Source organism: Natrix helvetica (assembly GCF_964273705.1).
Source record: "Natrix helvetica genome assembly, chromosome: Z".
NCBI lineage: Eukaryota > Metazoa > Chordata > Lepidosauria > Squamata > Natricidae > Natrix > Natrix helvetica.
The window spans coordinates 135,088,111-135,112,870 of record NC_138554.1 but is presented as its reverse complement, the minus strand read 5'-3'; the positions used below and the strand labels follow the sequence as shown (position 1 = coordinate 135,112,870).

Genomic DNA, 24,760 nt, shown 5'->3' with positions numbered 1-24,760 from the left:
CATGACTCCAGGTCACTGCAACCGTCATAAACGTGAGTCAGTTGTCAAATATTCGAATGTAAATCACATGACCATGGCGAAGCTGCCACGGTCATAAGTGTGAAAAATGGTCATAGGTCACTTTTTTCAGTACCTTTGTAACTTGGGACATTCACTAAGTGAACTGTTGTAAGTCGGTGATTACTTCATAGGTTTGGGGGACAAAATGAAAAGATTCTTCCTGATGTGTGCCTCCTTGTGTCTGGTGCAAAGGATCAGGACCATATCTTAAGTTTTAGTTCAAAAGATTTATTGCTCAAGCCTATACAGATAGTCCTTGAATTACAACCACTGATTTAATGACCATTTGAAGGGACGTATGACCAGTTTTCACACTTACAACCATTGCAGTGTCCTTGTGATCATGTGACCAATATTTGGACCCTGTCCAGTGATTATGGGATTACGATTTGTAACCTTCCCAGCTGGCTTCCGACAAGCAAGGTCAATGGGGGAAGCCAAATTTGCTTAATGACCAGATGATTTTCTTGACAACCGCAGTGATTCACTTAACAACTATAGCAGGAAAAGTTGTAAAATGGGACAAAATTCACTTAACAGCTGTCTTGCTTAGCAGCAGAAATTTTGGGCTTAATTGTGGTCATAAGTCAAGAACTACCTGTAGACAAGAATTACCTAAAATTGAATGCTAAATTGGGGTGCAAATAAGAATCAACTGAATTCAAAAGGGGTTGGAGCATTTGTGGCAATGTAACGACTCTAAGCTGATGACACGCTTACCTCCACCACCACCCCAGCTCTGCCTGCTCTTCTCCTACATCTTGTGAATAATAACCACAACAATGGAGTATTAGCAAAACAAATTGGAATTACTCTTTGATTAGCTACACAGCAGGACAAAATTCAATAGCTGCCTCTTTCCTGCAGTATCAGGGGGCATGTGTTTTGTTGAACATTTTCCAACTGTTCAGGGATTTAAAAGTAACTAGGCTCAGCGCATGCATCTGTAATGGATGGAGTGGACCAAGAATTGGAGGATGCTATATCCACTGGACTAGATGGATTGCAGAAGTACTGTTCCATATATGGTACTGTTATGCATTTTTTTTAAAAAGCCAAATATGAATGGCATTTTGTAAGTATTATGCTGAAGTGAATGACTTAAGATTGTTTGAAGGTTATTGATCACTCTACATAATAAGATTGTGCATTGGAAGATTGATGTGGCAAATGCAGAGTGAGGATAAGGATGCTGAATTCAATCAAAGTGAGACTAGATTAAGTAAAAGCCTATCATTGTTCATTAGGAAGCAGCATTTCAATCAGAATCTCAGTGCAATAGTTGCATTTGCTCAAGGAATTACACGACATTGAAGAAATTTTGTATAAAACCATGATGTGAACAGAAATCTAACAAGATGGTTTCTAACAAGATAAAATCTAGCATCTTCTAATACCATGTAGTTCAGACCCAGATATCTTTGACCTTGGCACTTGGAACAGGCTAGGAACTAAATAAAAACAAGGAGAAATGTTTGGGGCAACTATGGTGACTGGGGAATTCTGGGAGTTGAAGTTCTCACATCTTCAACTTGCCAAGGTTGAGAATCAATGGTTTAGGACTTTAGGTATTTTTGGTATCCTTTCTCCTTCCACAAAGAAAAGAAGACAAGCAGAAAAGTTAAAGATGATAGAAAAAGATCTTAAGATTTGCCCCAGGCAGAGAAATTCTCCTGCATTTTCCCTCAAATTCTTATTCAAAAAGATGATAGAGAATGTTTTTCCCCCAATGTCTTTTAAAAGAGAACAGCATTGATGGAAATCTCCTAAGTAATGTATTACCTTTTTGTACTTACGATATGAGAAGTACTGTCCTTAAAGCAGTGGCTATGATCTTCTCAACCTATGACCACAATTGAGCCCACAATTTCTGTTGCTAAGCGGGACAGCTATTAAGTGAGTTTTGCCCCATTTTGCAATCTTTCTTGCCATAGTTTTTGAAGTGCATCACTGCAGTTATTACGTTAATATGGTTTGTAAATGAAACTGGCTTCCCCGTTGACTTTGTTTGTCAGAAGGTTGCAAAAGGGATCACATGACCCTGGGATACGGCAAGCATCAAAAACATAAGTCAGTTGGCAAGCGTCTGAATTTTGATCACATGACGATGAGGATGCTTCAATCGTTGTAAGCATGGGTGGGCTTCAAAAATTCCAGCAACGGGTTCTCTGCCCGGTTGCTGGGTGGGCGTGGCCATAGTGGGCGTGGCCTAGTTGATCTCCTGCACCATGACAGAGGGTGCAAGCCTCAAGCCTCCAGGAGTACGAAAACTGCTTCCTCTGAGCTCTGGAGGCCATGTGGAGACTTCTGGGAGGGGAGGGGTGGGCGAAGCTAGTCAGAGATGGCATTTGGGGGTTCGCTGAACCAGGCAGAATGCTAGCTAGAGGATCGCCTAAACTCATGCGAACTCCAGGAGCCCACCCCTGGTTGTAGGTATGATAAATTGGTCATAGATCACTTTTTGCTATTGTAACTTTGTGCGGTTACTAAATAAATGGTTGTAAGTTGAGGACTACCTGTGCTGTCATTATTTGGCAGTGGCTTTCATCTCCCTGGCTGGCTTTTCACACTTCCATTAAATCCCAAATGGAATTGTCTAGGGAAGGATTTTTCAATATCTATAGGTGCAATGATATCACAATCATTGTTAAGGGAATAATATGACAGATGGTTAGAGAATTTCTTCTTCTGTTGGAAAAAAATCTGGAGTCTTTGTCTTCTTTTCAGTTCTACTTTGAGAAATTAAGACAGGTGGCCAAACTATTAAGGTATTTGATGCTCATGGGAAAAGCTTGGAAAAAGGAACAATTGTTCCTTACTCAGAAAGAGACTCAAATACAAGACTGAAAATCCTTCCAAGATCTGGGATCAGTCAACCTGGAACTTTTAATGATATATGTTTTCTGTTAATCGATTTCAGCAAGTTAGAAGGAACTAAAAATATATATATTTATACGTGGTATTGCCTTCCACTTTTTAAACTGCATTATATTAATCTTACTAGAAAGGGTGGAACAGTTGCCAACCAATTGGAATTGTGCTTTTTGTGGTATTTAGTGGTTGGGCCTCTTTCCCCCTTATTTGTCTAAAAACATTTGAAAAAATTTGGAAAAAATACACACAAGTCTTTAATAATTAATGTTAGCATGGGTATATTGTCCATCCCCCCCCCCCACCCGCCCACTTAGAACTTATAAAATGATGCAAGTCAAGAAATGTTGGTACTTGTTTAATTTAGCAAACCAAGCACTGGAAAAGAAAGAACATGCTCCTAAATCTGAGCAAGGTGATATAAAGTCAATTAATATTACAAAGGTGACTTGATTCTGTTAGTTAATGATTTGATTCCGTTTATATTACAGAAGTGACTTGATTCCATTATGACTGCCTGTATATCTATTAGGTTAGAAAGTTATACCTTTAGTTCGGCAAGATTCTGTCTATTAAGAGTAAACAAATAAAGAATTGGACACAACTGGAGCTGTTATCTTTGGGCTTAGGTCTGACAAATATCCCTGTACTTTCCAAAACTATTCAAAACTGCCTGGGATATTTTTATAAATAGGAAGGGCAATGACCTTCTGAGCAGGAGTGCAATTCCTGCTAGAGGAAATGATGAAGTCATCTGAACAATGAAAAAATTCCTTTATTTAGGGGTGGAAAGAGTATTCAGGATGTAAGAAGCCAGCTCAGTATCCTTGATCACATAGAAGAAAAGGCAGAGCCAGAGGGTGGAGTCAGGAGAGGAATCAGCTTGGAGTCCTTACATTGCCACAAATGATTCAAATGCAAGCCCCCTTGAAATCTGTTGATTGTTATCTAGCATCAAGTTAAAGCTGACCCTTTGACTAGATTCTGGTCTATAGACTCAAGCAATAAATCTTCTTTACTAAACTTAGTGTTTAGTCCTTATTACCCATGCCTCACAGATCAGTAGATACTCAGCATTGGCCAAAAACGTTCAAGGAAGAAGCGTGTACCAAGCAGACTCTGTCTAATAGTTTGTCCTGTTGTTAAGCTTGTTGAGAAGTTTAAAGTTAACTTCCCCAATTTCATCCTCAGCAGACATATCTGCCTACAGCTCCTTCATCTTTCAGTATGGCCATGTTCTGGCCCGCCAGTGGCCAGCAGAGCTAGCAGCAGATTCTGACAGTGAGGAGGTTGAGGAAGAACATGGGCCAGTCCTGGAGTTTGGGGAAGGGTCTGATGAGGGCTCTGTATCGGAGGCAGAGAGGGGGCCAGAGCCGTATGCCAGTTATCAGAGTTAGACATCCGTGAGGCAGATGAACAGCTGGAGCCTGTTCCCAATGTGCGGATGCACAGAGTTGCCAGACAAAGGGAACAGCTAAGGAACAGGGGTCAACTTGGGAGTAAGGCCAGAGGTGAACGATGAACGGCCTCTCCCATACAGAATAAAAGGGGAGTGGAGTTTGCAGGAGACAATTAGTTCGCTTGATTGGTTTGTGACTCTCCGAGACTCCTTGCCAAGTTTTGCAGCTATCGGCTGGCAGCTCTCCAAGCCAGATAAGGTCTGTGACTGTAAATCCTCCCTTGAAAGACTTTGCTGGATGTGAATGAGCAGAATTCACAGTAAATTAATAAAAGGGTTTTTTGTTGGGACAAGGAGTTTGCTTCATACTCTTGGGGAAGCCTAGGTCAGAACAGGCCAATACAGGTAATCCTTGACTTACAACAGTTTGTTTAGTGACCAATGAAAGTTACAGTGGCGCTGGAAATAGTGTCTTATGACCATTTTTCACACAACAATTGTAGCATGATCCCCATGATCACTTGAATTCAAATGTTTGACAACTGACCCACATTTATAATGGTTGCAGGTCCCTGGGGTCATGTGATTCCGTTTTGCACCTTTTGACAAGCAAAGTCAATGGGGAAGCTAGATTCACTTAACAACCACGTTACTAACTTAACAATTGTAGTGACTCACTTAACAAGAAAGGTTGTAAAATTGGGCAAAATTCACATAACAAATGTTTTGCTTAGCAACAGAAATTTTGGGCCCAATTGTGGCTGTAAGTTGAGAATTTCCTGTGGTCATTGATGGTGAATGATAGTTTATGGTTGCTGGAGCAGAGAGTTTTACTTTAGAGCATTAGGAATTACGATTTGAGGATTTTGATGACCATCTGACTATTGCAAACGTACAGATTCTAATAAACTGTATTAAAATCAGATAATATGTAACTTCAGTTCTCCATGAAACTGATGAATTATGTATGTTTATGGCAAATGTGTAACAGTGGAAGAATATTTTGCTGATCAGAAAAAAAAAGCCCCCCGTATATTATTTTTTCATGTGTCTTTCTAGGAAAATAGATAGTTTCTAGGAAAGAACCCTAGGATTTGGCAGAGGAAATATATCTTGATGGAGATATTAACAGTACATTTAATAATAAAGTGCCATTTAAAAATTATGAGTCACCCTAGAATTTTAAGAAGTAAATAGCAATAAGAAAATTTGCAGCTCAGTCATCTTTTTTTGAAACAAATTAAGGAGGGGTGTGTGTGTGCGCGCGTCGGTCTGTCCGTGTGCGTGTGTGTGTTGTGTGTGTAGGAGTAACCCTTGCTCAATCAATTTATAAAGCTGGACATTTTTGAGAATAATCTAAAAGCATTTGTTTTGGAGCTCACATAATTATGTCTGTTTTCATTACAAAATTAGTGGTTCTTCACTAATTCTATGAGCCTGAAAAATGACTATGATTGTTTAAGACATATTTATTGTATTCTTAAAGCAGTTGCAATACTTTTTTCTACATTTGAAGAGTTGGTTAATGTTTTAATGACAGCCTATCCCATCTAGACTATTCCTGCATGCTACTAATGGAACCAATTTCACAGATGATATATAGTTACCTACTATTTTATGTAGCTAGTCCTTGACTGGTGACCACAAATGAGACCCAAATTTCTATTGCTAAGTTTGTTAAGTGAGTTTTGTTCCATTTCATGTCTTTTCTTGCTGCAGTTGTTAAGTGACTCACTGTAGTTGCTAAATTAGTAATAAAGTTGTTAAGTGAATCTGGCTTCCCAATTAACTTTGCTTGTCAGAAGATCGCAAAATGTGACCATGTGACACAGTGACATTAAATATATGCCAATTGCCAACCATCCGAATTTTGATTATGTGACCATGGGGATGCTGCAATGGTCATAAGTGTGAAAATGGTTTATATTGTAAGTCATGTTTTTCAGTATCATCATAACTTCAAGTAGTCACTAAATAAATAGTTGTAAGCCGAGAACTACCTGCAGTGATACAGATATTGTGGGGGAAGAAGATAGAACTGCTTAAAGTCACCTCTATGTGAAATGGGTGACATATATGTTTAATAAACAAACAAACAAACTCCCTTTTAAACCCTGTAATCCTTTTATTCAGGATAGAGTGACTAGATGGAGCTGAGCATTTACTGGCTGGATACCCTTCCTGACTCCTACATGGAGTTCACAGCAGATATTTTCTCTTCTGTGAACTCCACTGCATAGGATTGAACTCTCAATCTTCCAAGTGGGAACCAAGTGCCATCATGCTACTTTAAATAAATAAATAAATAGCCTATTTGCATTTTTTGCCTGAAGATTGCTATCTTGCAAATTACCAACATAAATCTGTGGACATTTACTAATTTGCTGGAAACCAATATATCAACCTTTAGCAGCATACTTATCCATGTTTTTAGCTGCATAAACATTCCTGCATATTTTCTCCAGATGGACAAAAAGGCTTAATCTTTATTTACCAATAGAGGTGGATTAAAAATAAAGCATACCTGCTCGTGGATTTATAATCTCACTCTTCCTGACATATCTTATTCCCCCAATGATCCTTACAAAAATTCTGCAGGGTGGGTAGTATTATTAAATTTGATTTATAGATTGATGGGAGTGATTTAAGAATAAAGACCAGTAGACCTAGAGAATATGTATGTGTTATAGAAAAAGTATATAAAAATAGTTAGATTTCGGGCATCTCCCCATCTCTGTTGTTGCACTGGGCAGGTAGAATATTATTTATTATTTATTCATTGTTTATTCGTTATTTATTTATTTGTTTATTTATTTATTTACTTACTTACTTACTTACTTTATTTATTTATTTATTTATTTATTTATTTATTTATTTATTTATTTATTTATTTATTTAATGTGTTAGCTGCCACTGTGGCAGCAAACAATCCAACAGTATTTAAGGAAATACATAATCAATTAATAATCAATAATAATGTATTAATTTTATATGCTGGCTGACTCCTAGTAATTCTTGAATAAGAGTCCAAAAATAATGCAAGAAACAAAAATAACTAAGGCCCCACATAACAATTCCATCATAAAACAAAAACTGTGATAATTAAGGATCCTTTGTAGGTTTGAAAGGCTGACTTTCAAACCTAGTTATTCGCAACCCCAGAGTTAGTACCTGCAAGAGATAAGGTCCACTTACCTGCCCAAAGGAGTGGGTGCTTATTGTTCTGTGGGAAGCTGATTTTGGATAATAGCCATGAAAAAGTTGGTAGTTTTCAGAAAATTTGAAATGTGGAAGGAGGTCAGAGGATATCTTGCAAACTATCTTGCTGAAATACCATGCTAGGCTGGTAATATTTTTCAACGCTCACAGGCTCCTATTTTTTCATGCCTTGGCTGCAATCCCTATAAATTCACTGTGTTTCTTTTGCCTTTTGGAATAAGATTTTAGGGATTACTTTAAAGGAGGGCAGGTATCTTGGGCTATAATTGCTTCTGCAGAATGCAAAATGGCTTTGCAGAATAGTTTCCATGTTCTAGCTTCATGACTAGAAATTCAGGACAGAATTTATGAAATCCTGTGAAAGTTTTGACTGACTTTGACCTGACTAGGCTAGAGAATTCATTAAAAGAAACAAACTTCACTTACCGGTAAATTCTCTTTTGACTGTTAGGCTGATCCAAAACAAAATATACATTACTCCTGAGAAGACATTCTGCTTTTAGGGAGGAGGGATGTTCATGGATACATATGGGGCATTAATAAAAAATCAAATCTATGCCTGTAAAAATTAGCACATAATAGCTCTGAGTTCTCTAAGATTTTGCTTTATCACATGCAAAGAGCTTGTTAGAAGACGTAAACCAGTTCCTGGGAGGGCAACCGAACATCTAATCCTATTCTGCATCACTGAGCTGTGATGGTGTAGTGGTTAGAATGCAGTATTGCAGGCTGACTCTGCCAACTGCCAGGTGTTCAAACTTGACCTGTTCAAGGTTGATTCAGCTTTCCATCCTTCCAAGGTTGGTAAAATGAAGACCCAGATTGCTGAAGGTAATATGCTGACTTTGTAAACCGTTTAGAGAGAGCTGCAAAAACACTCTGAAACGGTATATATAACTTTAGGTCTATTGCTAAAATACTAAACCTGGTTTATTCATGGGGAGAATGAAGAGGTAGATTCTTCCAGTGGTTTCTCCTGGATATCAATCTGCAGATTCAGATGCCATTCCTCCCCCCTTCCAGTTTTGGCAAGTTCGGGGGGAGAAAAACCTTCTGAGTTAACTTTCTATTTTCGGATAAAAATATGACATAGCAGTCATAGTACAGAAAGAACTATAGAAATTGGAGGAAACTACTGTACACAACATAAATTATAGTGTGCACTATTGACAGCCATTCTCAGAAATTCTGAAAGTTCTTAAAATGATACTGCAAATTATGTAATCCTGTCACAGATATTGTAGTTACGTCTTATAAGCATTTTCTTACATTATTTAGCATTCCTTTTATTGCTGCATATTTCAGCTCACCCCTTAATCAGCCTATAAAGAGTCCAACACCCTTCTCTTTCTGTCACCTATGCTGTAGTGATTTTGCCTTGCACAGGCTGAATGGGGCGAGCATGAAAAGATAGCTGGCATTGCTTTTTTATCTTTTATCTATCCTGTAGAGGCATGAGATGGCTCGTTGCACATTCCTTTCTGCCAGAGTCATGCTGTTTTGCTTTATAAGCACCTTGTCACATCCAGAGATAGCTAAGTTCTACTCAACACCATCACACCCAACGTGAGGAAAGGGGAAAAAAATGGACGGGAAGAATGCTTGAAAGAAAAGTGGCTACTTATCGACTGCAAAAACAGTGCATCATTTCTGGGCATAATAAATGCTTCGGACATTCTTTGGTTATTCTAAGCTGAGGTAGCCAAGTTTAGCAGAACTTCCTGCTGTGTAGGAAAGAAGAATCCAAAATACAAAGAGTTCCTGGATCTCTCCCTTTAGTGGTCTAGTCCAGGAGTCTCCCCACTTGGCAACTTTAAGACCCAATTTCCATAATTCCCCAGCCAAAATGTCAGCTAAGGGGAAAGGAGAGGCATGTAATCTTGATCTCATCCTTCCCGATTCCAGGGTGAGGCCACAGACTTCTCTAATGGATCAGTAAAACCACAAGAATAGCCTGACTGGGTCAGGCCAAGATCTCTTTTATCCCAGTCATTTGTTTACAGATGGTCCTTGACTTACGACCACAATTTAGCCCAAAATTTATGTTGCTATGGGAGACATTTTTGCCAACATTTTTACAACCTTCCTTGCAGCAGTTGTTAAGTGAATCACTGCAGTTTTTAAGTTAATAACACATTTGTTAAGTGAATATGGCTTCCCCCATTCACTCTGCTTTACAGAAAGTCACAAAAGGGGATCGAATGACCCATCATAAATATGAATCAGTGGCCAAGCATCTGACTTTTGATCACATAACCATGTGGGTGCTGCAGCAGTGATAAGTGTGAAAAATGTCATAAGTCACTTTTTTCAGTGCTATTGTAGTTACAAACTATTGTCACTAAGCAAACTGTTATAAATCAAGGACTATTCAATTCCCATAATCCTTTCCAGTATATGTCATATTTATTTTTGCCTATTACTATATACATAAATGTTAAGTTACTGTATATAAATATACTCCATGTTGTTTTTCGATCCTGATGCTACATGAATGCACCTCTGATACATCCTAAATAGTATAGACTCTCCTGATGGCCTCCTGTCCCAGTGTCCAGATAGTATCAACCGGGTGCTGGGGTCTATCTATCCAGATGTAGAAAAAAAGCATATAAGGAAGGATGGATTCTAGCTTTGACACAACTCTTGATGTGCCAAAATATCATGCATCCAGACAGTTTTGAACAATTCCTCATTTAGACTGATAAAGGGGATCACATTTTTTTCACCTTGCACCTTTCGTTAATTAAAAACACTTATTGATTGCTGCATTTCTGTTACAGAAAACTACTTCATTAAAGAGGGCACGACAGAACCATTACTATGCGGCAACAGCACAGATGCTGGGTGAGTTTGATTTGATCATATTTTGAAAAAGAATGACAAATCTCTGTTGTTATAACTAGCTCTTCTTAGTTTCCGCAATATTATGCAGAAACCACGATTACATCATATATGTTGCAATGTCATTGTACAAATGATGTAAATTATATAATTCTATTTATTTGGACAGTGATATCTCAATATGTATGATCTCACTTCTCCCCTAGCCCTTTACAGATGTATTTGATAACTTCTTTGTTGGTATTTTTGCATAGAATAAGTTTCTAAAATAAATTTTAAAAGTTCCTGGGTATTTTATGACAGGTCTTTGGAAAATTGGTTAGATATTTTATTTATTTATTTTTATTTATTCTTAGACTTCTATGCTACCCATTTTGCCAAGGTGACTCTAAGCGGATTACAGTCATATAATTAAAATACCATGTTAAATATTAAAATGTTAACACATTAAATAAGAACCTCACAATTTAAAAATTCTGATAAAATGTGTTTAACCATGATGGAAAGAAAAGGAGCAAAGACCGTAGGGAGGGGAGATGGGTCTGGTTACAAGTAGTCCTCAACTGAAGACCACAATTAAGCCCAAAATTTCCATTACTAATCAAGTAAAGTGAGTTTTGCCCCACTTTAAGAACTTTTCTGCCACAGTTGTTAAGTGGATCACTGCATTACTTAATTTAGTAACATGGTTGTTAAGATAACCTGGCTTTCCCATTGATTTCGCTTGTGCAAAGATTGTAAAATGTGATCACACAAAGCTGAGACACTACGAACATCATAAATATGAATCAATTGACAAGCATTCTTTGATTATGTGACCCTGGGGATGCTGCAATGCTCGTTAAGTGTGAAAACCAGCCATAAGTCACTTTTCTTGAGTGCTGTTGTAACTTCAAACAGTAACTAAACCAGGGGTGAAATCTATTTTTTTTTTTACTACTGGTTATGTGGGCGTGGTTTGGTGGTGTGGCTTAGTGGGGTCATGTGACTATGTAGTCATGTAACTGGGGGATCAAAAGACAGAAACTCACTTTAACAATGTCCTGCTGGAGCAGGGTTGGACTAGATGACCTCCAGGTCCCTTCCAGCCCTGGATTATCCTCTGAAGCTGCACCTAGTGCCAGGTGTAGTCCTTCCTTCTTCTCCTCCCTCCCTTCTCTCTCTCTCTCTCTCTCTCTCTCTCTCTCCCTCTCCCTCTCCCTCTCCCTCTCCCTCTCTCCCCCACCTCCCCACCCTCCCATTTTTGTCCACCCCCATTTTTGGCCTAGCAGGCTTTGCCCACCCCCACGTTTCTGGAGAACCTGTAGTAAAAAAAATGTTTAAAAAGTTTTTTAAAAAAGTTCTGAAGATCAGCTGTGTGATGTGTGATCGTTGGAACTTTTTTTTAAAAAACTTTTGTTAGTATTTTCTACTACTGGTTCTACGAACCAGTAGCATTTTTTACTACCGGATCGGGCAAACCGGCCCGAACCGCTAGCATCTCACCCCTGTACTAAACCAATGGTTGTAAGTCGAGGACTACCTATCGGTTATGTTTCTCAATCTCTCCAGTTCTCAGAAATTTTAGGTTGGATCCAAACTATTGTAGCTGAGTTGCTCTAGACTAGATTAGTTGAATTTAATTGCACTGAAATGTAATTTCAATGTATGCATAACTTACTGCATGAATTTCAGTAAATAAAATACAATAGACTCTGATGGCTGTTTTCTTGGAAATAAGAGTTCACTAAGTTCAATTAGACTTACTTTCTATATTGATTTCCTTGGAAAGTACAACATTATGCATGCTTATTTGAAAGCACTTTAAAAATTTGAAGTCCAGTAAGACTAATGGTTTAATTGTTGTGTTTCTGACTGCTTCAATTCAGTGGAGCAGTTCATGATTGTTAGTTCAGCTCTAGATGGCAGTCACACTTCAAAGGGTCAATGCAAATGGCAAAGATGGTCATTCAGTCATAATAATAATATTATCTGCAGAAAAAGATCAGTTGCTAATACTTTTTCAAAGTCTGTATTCCTAGTATTATCCTCTTCTTCCTCCTCCATCAGGAACTAGTGAATGTGCTTGTCCTGGCATTCAATTAATAATTAAAAAAGGAGAATGCTAGAAAAGAGAAGGGAACATAAGAAAAAAAAATTGAGACACGAGAGAAAAGCAAGAATGAAAATGATGCATGATTAATTCCACTGTTGTTGCTTTCAAGAAATACAGCATATTTTAAAGGTCTTTGAAAAATATGTCTATTGATGAAATTCTAAAAGAATTTCCATGGCATAATTTTAAAGGAATTTCTAAGGAAATCTAAATGCCACTGTTGCCTTGAAATAAAAAAAATAAAGCTGACATAAAACTATTCTGAGGTGTATAAAAAGATTCTCCATTGTGTAGAGTTTGAATTAAGGAGGTTTTGATGAAAGATTACAAGGTGCTTCGGAGCAAGGCTAGGCATATTACTCAACTATGTATTTTTGTGTAGAGATAATCCTGGATTTACATCCATTTGCTTAGTGACCATTCAATGTTACAACAGTACTGAAAAAAGTGACTTGCAACCAGTTCTCGCATTTACAACACCATCCCCCATTGTCACATAGCAGTTAGACTTATATATCGCTTCACAATGCTTTACAGCCCTCTCTAAGCGGTTTATACAGAGTCAGCCTATTGCCCCCAATAATCTGGGTCCTCATTTTACCCACCTCAGAAGAATGGAAGGCTGAGTCAATCTTGAGTCTGGTGAGATTTGAACTGCCAAATTGCAGGCGGCCGGCAGGCAGCAGTAGTAGCCTGCAGTACTGCACTCTAACCACTGCGCCACTGTGGCTCATGTTCTAAATTCAGGCGCTTGGCAACCTGCATGTATTAATGACGGTTAAAACATCTTTGGGGGGGGGTGTCATGTGATTGCCATTTGGGATCTTCCCAATTGGCTTTTCCTAAGCAAAGTCAATGAGGAATGCTGGATCCGCATAACGATTGTTTGATCCATTTAACAACAGCAGTGATAATGCTTAACAACCATGGCAAGAAAAAGTATAAAAATTGGACACTACTTACTTAACGATATACTTAACAACTGCTTCGCTTAACAATGGTAACTGTGGCCTCAGTTGTGATAAGTTGAGAACTACCTGTAGTTACTGTGCAAGCCTTAGAAAGAAATGCTGGTTTGATTTTTTTAAGGAACAGCTAACTTGTACGATACCATTTTGAAGAATATTTTTTGGCATAAGTTCTGAATGGTTTCGCATCCCCTATTGGGCATTATCAAAAGACATTTTCAGTAGATTGCTAATTGGCTGTGACATTGCCAGGGTCAATGGGACAATGGAAAAATGTGCCCTCTGTTCTCATGGAAGCTCTCTTCTCCTTAACCCTTCTTCTGAAATTTTTCTCCCACTTTAAATTTAGCCATCTGTGGCTCTTTTCCTCCCCAGGACCTTCTGTCATTCTTTTCCACCTTACCAGAAAGCAGAATTTTGGCTTGTTCTTCTCTCTTGACACTGGTTTTAAAGGAATTGGAAGCACTGATAGTCATTGATTTACAGCTATTCATTTAGTGACCGTTCAAACTTATTACAGCATGAAAAAAGGGACTTATGACCATTTTTCATACTTATGACCTTTGCAGCATCCCCAAGGGCAATATTGATCAATATTCGGACGCTTGACAATTGGCTTGTATAGATAGTCCTCTACTTATGTCTACAAATGTGCTCAACATTTCTGTTACAAAGCAAGATAGTTATTAAGAGAATTTTGCCCCATTTTATAATATTTCTTGCCACAGTTGTTAAGTGAATCATTGCAGTTGGTAAGTTGGTAACACGATTTTTGTGAATCTGACTTTGCTTGTTAGAAAATTGCAAAAGGTGAATCACATGATCTGCAACCATCATAAATATGAATCAGCTGCTAAACTTCTGAATTTTGATGACACCAAGCTGGCAGGAATAGCCAACACTCCAGAAGATAGGCTTAAGATACAGAAGGATCTTGACAAACTTGAACGTTGGGCACTATCTAATAAAATGAAATTCAATGGTGAAAAGAGTAAGGTTTTACATTTAGGCAAGAAAAACAAAATGCACAGGTACAGTATAGATGGTACCTTCTTCAATAGTAGTAACTGTGAAAGGGATCTTGGACAACCATTTAAATATGAGCCAGCAGTGTGCAGCAGCTGCCAAAAAAGCCAACACAGTTCTAGGCTGCATCAACAGAGGGATAGAATCAAGATCACGTGAAGTGTTAATACCACTTTATAATGCCTTGGTAAGGCCACACTTGGAATACTGCATTCAATTTTGGTCGCCACAATGTAAAAAAAGATGTGGAGACTCTAGAAAGAGTGCAGAGAAGAGCAACAAAGATGATTAGGGGACTGGAGGCTAAAACATATGAAGAACCGTTGCAGGAACTGGGTATGTTTAGCTTAAGAGAAAGAAGGACTAGGGGAGACATGATAGCAGTCTTCCAATATCTCAGAGGTTGCCACAAAGAAGAGGGAGTCAAACTATTCTCCAAAGCACCTGAGGGTAGAACAAGAAGCAATGGGTGGAAACTAATCAAGGAGAGAAGCAACTTAGAACTGAGGAGAAATTTCCTGACAGTTAGAACAATGAATCAGTGGAACAGAAGTTGCCTCCAGAAGTTGTGAATGCCCCAACACTGGAAGTCTTTAAAAAGATGTTGGATAGCCATCTGTCTGAAACGGTATAGGGTTTCCTGCCTAGGCAGGGGGTTGGACTAGAAGACCTCCAAGGTCCCGTCCAACTCTGCTATTGTATTGTATTGATTACATGACCATGAGGATGATACAGCAAAGTTCATTAGTGTGAAAACAGTCATAAGCCACTTTTTCAGTGCCATTGAAAGTTGAGGGTTACCCATATTTATAATAGATACACTGTCCCAGAATCACATGATCACTGTTGGTAATTTTCCTATCCAGCTACCAACAAGCAAAGTCAATGGGGGAAATCTGACTTGCTTAATTATCTCCTGATTCACTTAACAACTGCAGTGATTTGCTTAACAACAGTGGCAAAAAAGGTCATAAAATGGGATGCAATTCATTTAGCAACTGCCTTGCTTGGGCACAAAAATTTTGGGCACAGTTGTGGTCATAAATCAAGAACTGCCAGTACTGCCATAGAGGCTGACATTCTTTTTTACAAAAATATTCTAGGAGAAGGAAGAAAACTTGAGGGGCACAGAATCTGGAACCTTCATATGTTGTTGACTTTACATCTTCTCCTAGTAGTTTGGTCCAATGCTGTTTTGGCAACTACAAAGAAGAGAAATTGAGGAACCCCAACAAATGGCAAATGTACCAAAACACCTTTGACAATTGCATCCTAATGATAGTTAGTTCCTATAGAAAACTTAATTACCTTTATTCTCTCTTGAACCTTAATTTTCATTTATAGATTTAGGCAAAAGTAATTTTTATGCTCTATAGGGAGTTGCATTTTTCTTCCTTTGGTTTCCAAGTTCATTGTTTTACCTCCTCTATAAATACAAGTAATTTAGAAAGAGAATGAAGCCTTAGAAACTTCTCTGTGAATTTCAGTGCAATTTTAAAGAACTATTTCTGCTGTTGTTGCCAGGGTTTTCTTTAGAAAATCCCTAAATGTATTTTTGTTTTTTAAAAAAAACTTTAGGACACCTGTTAGACACGATGCAAAAGTGGCCATACTTTTCTAACAAAAAAAAAGTTTTGCATATAAATTATTTCTTATTTAATTGCTGAAATGTTTACCACAAATGGGGAGATATAAAAGATGATGGGTTTTTTCCCCCCAAATGCAATCATTCTTTTTTCTAAGATTGTAGTGACTAAATTCAGAAGTTGGCTGGAAGACAGATCTTGGCAATTTTAGTTAGGAGTTTGAACAAAGCTAGTAACAAACATTTGGTAATTGTTCTTTTGACTGGTGACAAAAGCAAAATGTGTTTAGAATGGAAGAATAGGATTGATGCCGTCACACAGTTTTTCCTTCTGGGCCATTATCTGTTGGGACCTGGGCATGAATGGTAGAGAAAATGTAGGCTGAGATTAATTTTATTTTTTGCTTGCTTTAACAATTTGAAAACTCTGAAGAACTTGTTGATCTCAAAAGTAGTGATAATTTTAAAAGAAAGATTGCGCAGAATCGATCTATGAACAACTACCAATTTTGATGGTTGCTTTCTGGCCTCTAAACTACAAGCAGCATCCACTGAATATATTGAATGCAAGTAGTCCTCAACTTACAACCATTCGTTTAGTGACCATTTGAAGTTACAATGGTATTGGCAAAAGTGACTCATCATCATTTTTCATACTTACCAACTGTTGCAGCATCCCTATGGTCACATGATCAAAATTCAGATGCTTGGCAATTGGTTCATATTTATGATGGTTGCAGTATCCCATGGATCATGTGACCTTATGACAAGGAAAGACAAGCCAGATTCACTTAATGGTTGGCTTATTAGCTTAACAACTAGTGATTCACTTAACAACCGTGGCAAGAGTGGAGTAAACTCACTTCACAACTGTCTTTCTTAGCCACAGAAATGTGAGTCTCAAGTGTGGTCATGAGGATTATAAAGGAAACTCCTATTTTTTTTTTTGTCTGAACACAACCAGCACAATTAACACAAGGGCAAGGATTAAGGCTACATTGAATAACAATGCCTACTTTACTGCTTCTTGATATTGTTCTGATTTCTTGTGTCAAGCTTTTCACAAGGAAGTGGCATACTTCCAGACAGGACTCTGATTGAAAGGTTGAGTTAGGCTAAAGTCACGATCCCAAGATCAATAAACTGCGTGGTTTTACCACTGCTGAATGAAACCACATTTGATTCTTGGGGCAAATTCAGTTTTAAACACACAGTCTTCTGGAAGAGTACATGTAGCGCTCAACTTAACAACAGTTCTTTTTGTCACCATTCAAAGTTACAACGGCACTGAAAAAAGTGACTTATGAACGTTGCAGCCTCCCCCTGATCATGTGATCAAAATTCAGGTGCTTGCAATGTCACTGTGTCACATGACCACCTTTTGTGACTTTCTGACAAACAAAGTCAATGGGGAAGCCAGGTGTGCTTAACAACCATGTTACTAACTTAACATCTGCAGTGATTCACTTAACAACTGTGGCAAGAGAGGTCATGATCTGAGGCAAAACTCAATTTAACCAATGTCTCACTTAGCAATAGAAATTTGGGGCTCAGTTGTGGTTGTAAGTCCAGGATTAACTGTAATCAGGCTCCTAACATTCTGAGCGACTTCTTCAGTACTGTCTTGAACTTGGTGGATGGGACCCAAAGCACCGTTTGAATTTCCCAACATGGCTCTGAGTGATGCTATGTCAGGAGCCTTGTGGGAAAATAAAACAGCAGTTCAAAGATGCAGATCCCAGAAAGGGGCAAAGAGAGGAGGAAATGGGTATAGGAAGGAACCTCCAAAATGCTGTGAGCCCACAACTCATCTTACAAACACAACCTAAACCCAAAATTGAGCAGAAAAATATTCATCCTATTTCAATGTGTTATGACTCTAGCTAAATGGCCATGAAATCAGTTTGCTGGTTCTTCTTCTTTGAGATTAAAAAGGATCCAGATGCTTACGATATCTGCCACATTTTTTTTTACTGGTCGTACACCATCCTTTCCTTTCTTAGCCTATCATCTATGTTTATCTCACTTGCTTGTAGAGCAGAATGTATGTAGGAAGACGGCTGTCACAATATATGTATTTTGCAATTTCATTTAAGAACTAGGTCTCCAGTTAACCATTTTGCTTCAGTAGAATTTCTTCCGTTTCCATTTAATGAGGTCAGTCCTGAATAGATTCAGCAAAGAGTGCAGGTTACGGTCCTGTCAGCTAAGGAGCATCATCTCGGCTCCAGTTTCCAGAGTGGTGGCCCCTTTTTGCTGTGGCCCCTGCTCTATGACCATCCTTTCCACTTAAAATGAGATGAAGTTTGCTTTATCTCTTCTGACTTTTTGGAAGTCTCTCAAGAGCTGGTTGCGTCATTAGGAGGCCTAAGACCCTGTTTGCAGATCTGCAAAATACTGAAATGGCTCCAGCATACAGGTAGTCCTTGATTTAGGATCATGATTAAGCTCAAAATTTCTGTTCCTAACTGAGACATTTATTAAGTGGGTTTTGCTCCATTTTACAATCTCTCTTGTCACAGTTGTTAAGTGAATCACTGCAGTTGTTAAGTGAGTAACATGGTTGTTAGGTGAATCTGGCTTCCCCATTGACTTTGCTTGTTAGAAGGTTGGAAAATGTGACCCCATATCACTGCAAAAGTCATGAACCTATTGCTAAGGGTCAGAATTTAGTTCAGGTGAGCATGGGGTTGCTACAACAGTTGTAAGCATCAGTGGTGGGTTCCTAACCGGCTTACTATCGGTTCACTCGTGCTCATGCATGACACTTCTGTGCATGCGCCAAAGCATCTGGGTAGGTGGGCGGAGCCTCCCATCTCTCCCACTACTGGTTCAGCTGAACCGGGATGAACGGGGAGCACACCCACCTTTGATAAGCATGAAAACAAAAGGTCATAACTCCCTTTTTTTCAGTGCCATTGTAACTTTGAAAGGTCACTAAATTAGCTGTTATATGTTGAAGACTATATGTAATTAACTCTGCTCTTTGCCCAGTGTCTTTTTAATTTTTGTTACATGCCTTTTATAATTTTAAAGTTTTTAATAATATAAAAATGACTTTGTACATATACTTTTTAACTTTATTATAGGCCTCCCACAGCCATTTGATTGTGAGATGGGCACTGATATAAATAGAATGAATGAATAAATGAATAGCTGTACTGAATAGCTTTAATATCTGCTCATGAGTAACCGTTTATTTAACAATCATGATACATTATCCATTATTTCATTTATGAGCCAATATAGTTGAGGGCTTTGTATGTGCCTAGGATTCAGTCTTAGAATATTTTTCTTCCTTTTCTTTGTACTTCAAAATTCAGGCTATTTAATTATATTTAATTAACAGGCAGTTTGGTTTGTCTAGACTAGAGTGGTGTTTCTTGAACTTGGCAACTTGACAATGTGTTGACTTCAATTCTCAAAGTTCCCAAAGCAATTGAAGTTGGCACATCATCAGGTTTTCAGTTGCATTTACGCTGCAGTTTCCCTGGGTCCCCAAAATTTCTGTTGCTGACTGAGATAGTTCTTAAGTTATGTTTTGCTTCATTTTATAACTTTTCTTGTCCCAGTTGTTAAGTGAATCACTGCAGTTTTTAAGTTAGTAACACACTGCTAAGTGACTTTAGCTTCCTCATTGCTTGTCAGAAGGTTGCGTGACTCCTGGGACTTCGCAGGCCAGTGGCCAAATGTTTGAATTTTGTTCACATCATCGTGGGGCAACAGTTCTAAGTGTGAAAAATGGTGATAAATCACTTTTTCAGAGTGGTCACTAAACAAATGGTTATAAGTCAAGGATCTGTACAGGACAGACTTGTCTTTCTCTGCATTGCCATGTTCTGGAATACAGGAACCTATGCATTGTTGCTTTCTGACCTATTTATAAATTTAGGATAAGATCAAGCGTAGCATAGTATGGACTAGATATTGAATATATTAGTTGATTTTTAAAAAAATAGCTTCTTTGTTTTTTGTTTGTTTTTTTATTGGGGGAGGGGAGATGAATATTGAATAACAGTATTGGAAAGGACCTTGGAGATCTTCTGGTCCAACCCTTGCTCAAGAAGGAGACCCTACACCTTTTCAGACAAATGGCTATCCATCATCTTCTTAAAAACTTCCAGTGTTGGAGCATTCACAACTTCTGGAGGCAACTTCTGTTCCACTGATTAATTGTTCTCACTGTCTGCAGATTTCTCCTTAGTTCTAGACTGGTTCTCTCCTTGATTAGTTTCCATCCGTTGCTCCTTGTCCTGCCTTCAGGTGCTTTCCATTGGTAAGCAGGTGGTTTAGTGTGGCTGACCAGATCTACTTTGTCTTCTGCAGCACATGTCCAAAAGGCTACAGATGTTTAAAGGCTGGAGACAATCCTGACCATGGGTTCACAAGCTTTGATACTTTTGGATGGGCTTTTCTCTCCTTGTTCCGCCTCATGACTCAAGACTGCTGGGAACGCCTCTACCAACAGGTAGCCTCCTTATTTATTGTCATGTTTACTCGTTATAGCTTGGCTTTCCTGCAGGGTCTCAGCAGATGGCAACACTTGGTTGATCTTGTCTCAGCTTGGAAGATAATAAGCTTGGTGAATGCTTGGATGAGAGATGACCAGGAATCTCTAAACTAAACACAAAAGTTGAAAACATATTCTAGGCAAAGGCAATGGAAAACAGTTTCTATGTGGTTGCAAAATGGGCAGACATCTTTCTGTGCTGTAAGCTGTCCAGAGTCTATGGGAGTTGTTGGCTATAAAGAACCAGCTTGGTCTAAGGATCAAGGTAATATGCTGAAACCCAAGAAACTGTGAGTTCTAGTTCCATTTTAGGCCTGAAAATTGGTTGGCTTTGGACCAGTCATCATGAGATAATGACTTCTAATCCCGTCCCAGGCTGGGCCAATCACCAGGAGATAGTGAGTTCTTATCTTGCCCCAGGCATGAATGCTGATTAGGTGATTTTGGGCCAATCGTCAGAAGATTGTGAGTTCCATTGCTGCCCCAGGCATGAATGCTTGCTGGGTGATTTTGGACCAATCATCACAAGACTGTGATTTCTATGGCTGCTTTAGGTGTGAAAGTCATATGATTATCTTTGGGCCAATCACCAGGAGACAGTGAGTTCTAATCCTGCCCCAGGCATGAATGCCAATTGGATGATTTTGGGCCAATTAACAGAAGATTGTGATTTCTAGTCCTGCATTAGAGATAAAATTGTCTTGGGGGACTTCAAGCCAGTCCCTCTCTCTCAGCTAAAGCACTTACCAGGTTGTATCTGTGGGGAAAATAACTCAAGGCGACTATATATATACATATTCATCCATAAAGACATATTTTCTGTTGCTGGTCATCTCTGGAAAATGCAGTGAGATCCACTAATGTTATGAGGATTCCCAAATGTTTATGATGAAGCATGCGTATTTCTAATAACTCCTGAATATCTCTTCTCTCTCCCATTTTTTTCTTTTTCTTCTTCTCTCTCTCTCATTTATGTAGACTTTGAGATCTGCTGGAAAGATCTACATGCTTTTTTTCATGCTGGTCATATTTTTGGGGTCCTTTTACCTAGTCAACTTGATTTTGGCTGTGGTGGCCATGGCTTATGAAGAGCAGAACCAAGCTACCATTGCAGAAATGGAGGCGAAGGAAAAGAAATTTCGAGAAGCCATGGAGGCATTGAAGAAAGAGCAAGAGGTTTGTAAACTTCCCAACTTGAAGCAGCTTTTCTTTTCTTTATGGTAAAGCAGAGGTGGGCATCGACGGCCCTTTTATGACTGGTGGGCTTTAACTCCTAGAATTCCTGAGCGAGCCATGCGGAGTCAGGATTTCTGGGAATTGAAGTCCATAAGTCATAAAGGGGCTATTGTTCCCCACCTCTGTGCCAAAATGTTAGTTGCATGATCAGAATAAGCATCTCATTGATTAAACATGGGGGCTATTACTCCATAGTTACCTATTCCAGGGTAACTTTGTAATAAAGCTGTAGTAGCGAGCTACTCAATTAAAGATGTAAAAGGGAGCTCCAATTTCTCAAGACAGTAGTACGGAACCTACATAGTCAAAAGCCAGCCTGGTGTGTCCAGGCCCTTGAGGGCCAATATAGATAGTCCTCAACTTACAACCACAATTGAGCCCCAAATTGCTGTTCCTAAGCAAGACAGTTGTTAAGTGAGTTTTGCCCCATTTTACCATCTCTCTTGCTACAGTTTTTTTAATGAATCTCTGCACTTAAGTTAATAAGTTGTTAAGTGAATCTAGCTTCCCCACTGACTTTGCTTGTCAGAAGGTCATAAAAGGGGATCACATCCGTAAAACTACTTGGCTTGGTTGTATGTAGAAAAACTGGACATGTTGCGTGCAGGGTCTTCAGTTCATTGTCCCTGCCAACATCGATTTTGCCAGAGGAATGGTTGCTGTGTCAATCAGGGTACTCCAAACCATGCTTTTCATCACATGACTGCAAGGACCATCCATTCTGTGTGCTTATTTCATCCCAGCTGGGACCACAGGTGTTCTGTTACTCTCAGGATTCCCCTTATAGCACCATTTACGAAGCCCTTGTTAGAAGCAGTCTTTACCTTGGTATTCTTTACCTTATCATCTTCGATGTTATTCTGTTGCATATTAGCACTAGAGGGAATTAATAGCTTTTCGTTCAATAGTGGCAGTCCTTGCCATCCATTCTAGTTAATTAATTGGTGTTTTTTTTCCAGATTTACTGTATTGATCTCCCACTTCAAACAGCCATTAGGACCTCATTAGTCAACAAGTGAATTAATAGAAAGGGCCAGTTGTTCAAACAGTACCAAGCTTTCCCTTGTGCAAATAAAACAATTCATAGAACAAAAGCCAAGGATATGCATGACAAGAGTGAATGCATAATGCCAACATGTATTTGAAAGACAGTTCTGATGTACTGGTTAAAAAGAATGTGCTAGAAAATGGGGGGCTGTGAGTTTTAGTTATGTCTTAAGCCCAGGAAGCAAGTTGGATAGTTTTGGACCGACACCTCGCTTTAATATCAATGGCTATTTTGTGAGAAAGGTACATTTTTGGACCATCCAGGTCCCGTTTGTATGTATGTACGTATGTATGTGGGTAGGTGGGTGGGTGGGGTCCTGTGTCATTACTCATTGTAACTAACATATGAAATGAAGGGAGGACTTTGTAATGAGTAGAGTAACAGATTAGATGTGCCTTACTAGCCTTACGCAGTATAGATCAAGGAGTACAGGTAGTTCTCAATTTACGACCACAATTGAGGCCAACATTTCTGTTGCTAGGTGAGACATTTGTTAAGTGAATTTTGCCCCATTTTACGACCTTTCTTGGCACAGTTGGTAAGTGAATTACTGGAGTTGTTAAGTTAGTAAAACAGTTGTTAAGTGAATCTGGCTTCCCCATTTAATTTGCTTGTCAGAAGGTTGCAAAAGGGGATCATATGACCCTGGGACACTGCAAGCATCATAATAAATATGAGTCAATTGTTAAATGTCCAAATTTTGATCACATGACCGTGAGGATGCTGCCATGATCGTAAATGTGAGAAACGATCATAAATCACTTTTTTCAATGCTGTTGTAACTTTGAACGGTCATTAAATGAACAGTTGTAAATGAAGTACTACCTGTAATCAAATCTGGTCTACCCGAGAGTAGTGATGCACAGATTGGAGGGAGAAAGAGAGATGCTCTTTGTATGTCACTTTGAATCCCTGGAAAATATGGCACTCGGGAGATAAAAGCATATTCCCTTATTTTTTTTTAACAATGTGAAGATAGGGGAAAAAATCGGATTAAAAGGAAAGATTCTGGCTATTATGGTGATGTGCTGTTTTTCTTGCTAGTATCTATTTTCTCTAGTTGTTTTCTTATTTTCATAAATATTAGCGAGTGGTTTTTTATTGCTGTTTCCAGGCTGTTATCATCATCACCCCCATTTTCCCATCCCAAGTGATAAATTTGGCTTTAGATCTGTTTTTGACGCCCCTTGGTTTTAGCAGACATTCCAGCAGTGATTGAAAGAGATGTGACAGAGCAAACCATCTTATCTGCGTATTATTTATTCATTTTTTTTAACAGTTTGGGTTTATTATTCTGGATCCTTGGTCACAGCTTGTTCCATCATTCAGTGGGATAAGATTCTGCTTGCAATGATAATAATAATAAATGCATTCTGAACCAGCAACAGGAATATACTGTAGTATATTCACAGCAGTAGATGACACTGCCCAAATGTTTAGATGCTGGGAGAGCTGGCGCATGACTGGTGAACATGGGGGTGATGGATTGTTATCTTGGATTTTAAAACAGGAGAATGAAGGCAAGGATAGAAATTTATCACAAGCTGTGATGTTAGAGGGTTGATGATCCAATTAGCTTGAGGAGCAGGTTCCTTTTGGTATGCATTGCGAGAAAAGGGGGTGTGGAGCAGGTACACAATTTAAAATATCTATATGAGGTTTAGTTTTGTGCAATCTTGCTCTTCCTCTCCTCATCTCTCTCTTTGGGTGAAGGGTGGGGATGGGAAGGAATAGGAGAATACAAGTAGTCCTCAAGTTACGACCCTTTGCAGCCAGTTCAAACTTACAACAGCACTGAAAAAAATGATTTATAGCCATTTTTCACACTTACAACCATCACAGTATCCCCATAGTCGCACTTTGCAACTGACACATATGTATGATTAGCTGTGCAGTGTC

At 38.8% G+C, this 24,760-nt stretch overlaps 1 protein-coding gene across 1 annotated transcript in view; it reads left to right on the top strand.

Moving 5' to 3' along the window:
* LOC309401147 (sodium channel protein type 5 subunit alpha-like) overlaps positions 1 to 24,760 on the top strand; it is a 372,397-nt gene that overhangs the window by 151,953 nt on the left and 195,684 nt on the right. Inside the window, 3 exon segments of the mRNA XM_081970165.1 lie at positions 10,333 to 10,396; positions 20,394 to 20,535; positions 21,556 to 21,753. Of these exon segments, the coding sequence (XP_081826291.1) occupies positions 10,333 to 10,396; positions 20,394 to 20,535; positions 21,556 to 21,753 (404 nt within the window).